This window comes from Etheostoma spectabile, chromosome 16 (assembly GCF_008692095.1).
Source record: "Etheostoma spectabile isolate EspeVRDwgs_2016 chromosome 16, UIUC_Espe_1.0, whole genome shotgun sequence".
Lineage (NCBI taxonomy): Eukaryota > Metazoa > Chordata > Actinopteri > Perciformes > Percidae > Etheostoma > Etheostoma spectabile.
In genome coordinates, this window is record NC_045748.1 from 21,819,159 (window position 1) to 21,825,271 (window position 6,113).

Below are 6,113 nucleotides of genomic sequence, written 5' to 3' on the forward strand. Positions count from 1 at the left end.
AAAAGAACTGGATCATAACACTAACCGACTCAGCTACTGTTCAGCTGTCAGACTACTAACACAAACAGACAGCTGGGTTTGTGGCTGCCATGGATACAGATAGTCAAGACTTGCAGCGGGAACACCAACACCAAGGAAACATGTTTGAGTGGCTGAGAAGCACAAGAAAAAGGGAGGGAGTGACACTCTTTAAAAGCCAGTTCCACCCAAAGAATTAAAATTAATTAAATTTGATTTCTTATAATTTATTCGGTTTTTGGGGATTTCATGTGTTCCCAGCTCGTGAGCCTTTTCTTTTTCATCAATTATTTAAGAAGAGGCCCATTTGAGGCAGGCAGTACAGTAAAGGGAAGTTGAAGTAGGAAGGAATGCACAGGATTGCCTTGCGGTATGTGTCCAGCAATCGAAATGCACACTAAATTAACAGAAACAACTTTACCATGCATTTGGTGGTTTACCCGACCCATTTGTGTAAAAATATGTCCAGATTTTCCCCTATGTACCGTCATAATTCTCTATGGATTAATATTTTGAGCTGGCTCCATTTTAAAACTAGAGGAAAGATGACGTGAAAAAAGGCAACCAGTGGTACCAACCATGCCAGATTTTTTGTAAAATCTGCAGAGCTGCACTTCATTTTATGAACTGCAGTAGTGTATTATTTTAAAAAAAAAGTAAATTATTTTCTGGGTCAATTCTCAATATAAACATTACTATTTTTAATAATGTTAAAAGGACTCTTTGTAAAACAATTACAGCATTAGTTCTCTGGGAATCTTATTCATAGCCCAAAAAAGAAATAAAGTATTGTAATTAAATATTTCTAACTAAATCAATTTGGGAAATCAGTGGTGATAACCAAAGTTAATGGTATGAGAAATTGTGTATTGAAAATTGTAGCTTGTATAATAATTTGTGCTCCTGGTTCAGTTGTAAACATGACAAAGTAAATAAATAAAATAATAAATTAAAAAAAATAAGTTTCACCACTGTGGTGCGTGACTCACCAGGTCTGCAGCGTAAGCCGTCAGCAGCCAGCTCCTGTCCCTCTGGACACACGCAGGTGTATTTGGGGGAGTGTTTGTTGATTTGCGGCGCGGGCAGACACATGTAGCTACAACCTCCGTTGGCACCTTTCTCTGCACACCAGTTAGGACCTGCACACATGAGTCAGCTTTGAGTACTTTGACAAACAGAAAAATGTGCCATAGCATAGAAATCCTTAATCAGATCCAACTATAAATCAAGGAATTTGTGTGTGTGGGTGCATGTCTCTCTCCCACATGCGCAGCAGCCGAGTAAGGGAGCCATATCCCTAGAAGACTCAGATTGTAATTCACCAGCTCTGCTATGAGCCCCGGTCTCCTGGGTAAAGTCCAACCTGCCTCTGTACATGTAGATTTCAGTTTCGCCTTTGAGGATGAGAAACTGGACCAGTATGTCATCACTGGCAAAATCAAGGCAACCAAAATAAAAAGGGCCAGTATAGCAGTTTGCCCTCCGGTAGAGTGGCATACAGCTACGGAAGCCTCAGCAGCCGATTTACCCTTTAAACCTTTGAGATATGACAGCTACAGTAGTTTGAAAAATAGTGTAATGGGCACTGACTTCAATGATTTACTGTTTCAGACCCCGGCTGAGACAAAATCGTATAGTTAAACAGAATTTCAAAAAAAAGAAAAAGAAAAAAAAAGTACAATGATTATATATAGGCCGTGTGAAATGTGGAGACCCAAATAAGCTACTAAAAGCTTTTCAGAGGGCGGGATAATGTAGAATTGCTCATTAGCTCTGTGTGATATCAGTAACTTTAAAGCTGAACAGACTAACTGTAGTATAACTGATTTTATTCTGATCCAAATACTCTATAAATCCTAGTGGAAACACTACATGTGTGCATGTGAGAGACAGAATGCAAAGATGTTTAAGAAATAAACATGCCCAAGTATTGTAGATCGGGTTGTATTATTTTCACATGAGAGATAAAAGAAAGTGGCTGGTAGATTTTGGAATCCACCAGCCACAGGTAAATAAAAAATTTTTCTATCCCTGCTACCTGGATGTGTGACGGCTGAGGAGAGAAAAAAATAAATAAATAAAAAGAAAGACAAGCCGAATCTGTAGATGAGCCACAGCCGAGGATGTAGTTAAATAGCACACATTACAGTACACCACTAAGGGTAAAGTAGTTGTCAGCTATCTGGCTATGATTAGCATGCGAGGGGCTGCGTGTGTTTTTGCTCCAGAGATTATTGCAGCACTATAGAGATGGAGAGGATCAGTGTGTTGAAAGTCCATCAGCAATAAAAAGATGCAGATGCTTTTGGCCGGCGGACTTTCCGGTTATTGCATGCCTAAAATACCCAGAGGTGCTGGTGTTAAGTCAGTGCTGAACAGGCTGATCTCTCACAATGCACGATAACGTCGTCACCAGCCTCTTCCACTTATTGGTTGACATACACAAAAACATTTTAAATCTGGGCAGTCAAACCAACATGAAGGACTTTAAAGATATGTGATTAAGTCTAAACCACCACGTGTTGTTGCTATCCTAAATAAAGAAAAGACAAAGTGAAACAAAAATATTTCAAATGGCAGAAGAAAGAGCTCCCAAGTTTTTTAGAAAGAAGCCGGGTTTGAAAGGTCAATTTAACCTTGGAAACAACAAATTCACAATTTACAAAAAGGGCCACTTACCATCTTGTGTTCAATTGTATCGCACAGCCTTTTGCTCAGTTGGTATGAAATTATAAATGCTAACTTTAAAAGTTGAACTTGAAGTTTAAACCTGCAACCTCCAACTGATGAACATCGTTTTTTTTCCAAAAAGAAAAAAACTTTTTGCTATCTCTTTCCATGAATCAGTGGACAGAAGACCTTTGTAAATTATGGCTGCATGATTAAAGCTGAAATGATAAATCATTATTACTACCCGTACCTGAATCACGTGTAATTACAGTCATTTCTGATCAACTCTCTCCATTAACCTTCATTAATGAACTGCAGATTCGGTTAAAAGAAAGTCTGCAACGTCAACTTGAGGTTTCTGCCTACAGGACGGATGAATAGGATTTTCTGGCTCAATAACCATTCCACAACAATGTCCATCAATCCCCTCCCAGCAGCTTCTTACCTGACAGCTGGATCAGCTCATGGTACACTATAATGTCTTGGGGGTCATTCAGGTTGCTGGCCAGCGTCACCACGTCCGAGCCTGAGAACTTGTTTGCACCAAAGATGGCTTGATTTTCGCCATCTGTCCAGAAGACTCGATCCTGGAGAGAGACAAAAAAAAAAAAAAAAAGTATTTTTAAGAAAGATGATATATATAATATAATAGAGAGAGCTAGATAGATAGAGAGAGCTAGAGAGAGAGAGAGCTAGAGAGAGCGAGAGCTAGAGAGAGCGAGAGCTAGAGAGAGCGAGAGCTAGAGAGAGAGCGAGCGAGCGAGAGCGAGCGAGCGAGAGAGAGCGAGAGCTAGAGAGAGAGCGAGAGAGCGAGAGCGAGAGCGCGAGAGCGCGAGAGCGCGAGAGCGCGAGAGCGCGAGGAGCGAGAGAGCGAGAGAGCTTATATTTGCATTAATAACTTAAAGCTTGAGGAAACACTGAAGCCGTCTCTATAGGGAAAAAGGAAAAAACAAACATTGTGCATCAGCCAGATAGCTGATGTAACCACTGACAACTGCTGTACTCTTGCACGTTGCAGGGACCATCTGTCAGTCAAATCCATATCTCCACTTGGATTTTGTGCTGATTTAATTGATTCTTGATTCTCTTTAGCCTTGGTGGCTTTCACTGCTCATCAGGGCTGTAACAATACACAAAACTTGGGTTTGGTTCGTATCACGATTTTTCACCCATGATTCCATACAAACCTGATTCTTTATTTTTGGGGTTCTCAGTAAACTTAATACCACTTTTTTTTCTGCCACATGTCATCGTTTTGTCATTGATTACATCCCCCTTTGCAACAGTTATACAACTGATAACCTATTTACTGATATTGATTGATTTCAATATCGATCCAACACCAAAGATTCATTTGCATCTTAAAATAATGTATCCAAAATCATTTCAGTGGTTCATTAACTCGGAATGAGAAAATATAGTAACAGTTCCGCTCCCAACCTGTAGGGGAAACAAAGAGGAAAAGTGATTTGGTGCCTACAATAAAAGGTGCTGGTTGACAAGTAGCTAATGCTAAGGTAAATTATTGGTGGGTAACAAGATTACGACACTGTTCAACCCGCCAAGTTATTTTAAGTATGATTGTTTTGACCACGATTAACTCTGGGCTAACCCACAAATTCATCAGCAATGTTAACGGTATAGATCGACGACTAATAAATGGTAGTTTAGCTAGCTAGCACACCCGTCTTCTGCCTTAGTCCCCCAGCGCAGCAAGGCTTCTGTTGGGATGAGAGCTGACAACATCCCTGGGACACATCCACAGTCAGCCCCCAGCCAGCTAGCAACCATCCACTGTCATTACAGCCCTGGCCCAGGGACACATCCACAGTCAGCCCCCAGCCAGCTCGCAACCATCCACTGTCATTACAGCCCTGGCCCAGGGACACATCCACAGCCAGCCCCCAGCCAGCCTGGTCAGCACTTAACTCATGTGCTAAGGATGCTAGCGTCAGTTTACTGACCAGTTGGGAAATAGACCCAGACACCGAGTCAGAATAGCAGCCAATCGTAACGTTGGCTACACCTTCGTTAGCGTTACCGTTAGGTAACATCTTATGCCCAAGTGTCTCCATTTGAATACACATCATCCGTCTGACTAAGAGCAAGTAAGCAGTTTTGTGAGTGGGTGTAGGTGAGAAGGACGAGAGCGCCACAATACCACGATTCTATAATCCAAATAGATTACATGTAAAGAGACCTATACAGGCATATACCATCCATCCATCCATCCATCCAAGACTACAGGTTTTAACCAGCAGATATTGTTGATACTTGATAGAACTAGTGTTCATTAGTGTTTTACGTATGCTGAGGGTCCTGATTCCTGTCGTGAGAAATAAATACAATAATTTGAATGGTCAGAAGACAATTAGACCACCCCTTATATCAATGACTTTGTTCCGGTGCCGCCGCATATACCTTATTTTTTCACCATCACCTTCTACTTTCTTTGTGTTGGAATTTATGCAGACTATAGTTTATTGCTCCTCCGATCTCTGCAGGGTAAATCCAGACAACTAGCTAGACTGTTGGCCATTCTAAGGTCTGTTGCACAGCATACACATGCCACCAAAACAAGTTCCTTCCCGAGGCTGTTTTGCACAGGCGCCGTTGCTCCATCCAGCGCTTGTCGCAGCAAAAGATGATTGTGGTTGTTTTAAAGAACTGCCAATAAAGCAGAGCTTGTTTTTCTTGCAATGAGAGACTAGACAACCCCTAAACTATTTTATCTTCACCAACTGACGGACTGGTTTCTGTCCAGCTTGTTTCAATGACTCAAGATCAAATGACAATCATAATCTGTGTGTGCCACCTTTGTTGGTCATTTAAAAAAAAAAAAAAAATTGTGTGAAATGAGAATATAACAGCAGCAGTACCTCAAAAACTGTGAGAGCAAAGGGATGAGCCAGGTAGTCCAGAGACTGGAGTACTTTTTTCCTGTTGTCTCCATTCAGGTCAACACTACAGAGCATGTGCAGCTTAGAGTCAACCCAGTACAACCGGCCTTTGATCAGATCTGGGGGGAGAAGAAACGGGAGAGGTTGAGAAGGTGAGAAATTGTGGATGGAAGCAATAAAAGAATTGATAATAAATGGGAGAAAAGAAAAATGGAAACAAAAGAAAGGAGTGATACAAGGGAGAAGAATAAAAGTGGAAATGAGAACAGGGAGTTAAGGAACAGGGGGAACAAATGCAGAAGAGAACAGAAAGAAGATTAGGCATGGCAGGATGAGACGAGGAGGAAAAGAAACTGAAAATTGAAATCAATACAACATTTCATTAAGGACAAATCAATGGCTTTTCCATAGTGTGTGGGATGCAAGCACAGGAAGAGAAAAGAGACCCGAACAAAGGAGAGCATTTCATTACGTGATCTGGTCAGGTGTTGAAGAAAATTATATCATCATCATCATCATCATCAT

General features: G+C 41.1%; 1 protein-coding gene across 2 annotated transcripts in view; it reads right to left on the reverse strand.

The window, feature by feature from the left end:
* The window catches only part of vldlr (very low density lipoprotein receptor), a 49,477-nt gene that overhangs the window by 8,984 nt on the left and 34,380 nt on the right, over window positions 1–6,113 (reverse strand). For both annotated transcript variants that reach the window (XM_032539396.1, XM_032539395.1), the window contains exons 14-16: window positions 5,568–5,707; window positions 3,134–3,275; window positions 1,008–1,157 (exon numbers count right to left, since the gene is read on the reverse strand). In XM_032539396.1, the coding sequence (XP_032395287.1) occupies window positions 1,008–1,157; window positions 3,134–3,275; window positions 5,568–5,707 (432 nt within the window). The remainder of the gene's footprint in view (window positions 1–1,007; window positions 1,158–3,133; window positions 3,276–5,567; window positions 5,708–6,113) is intronic.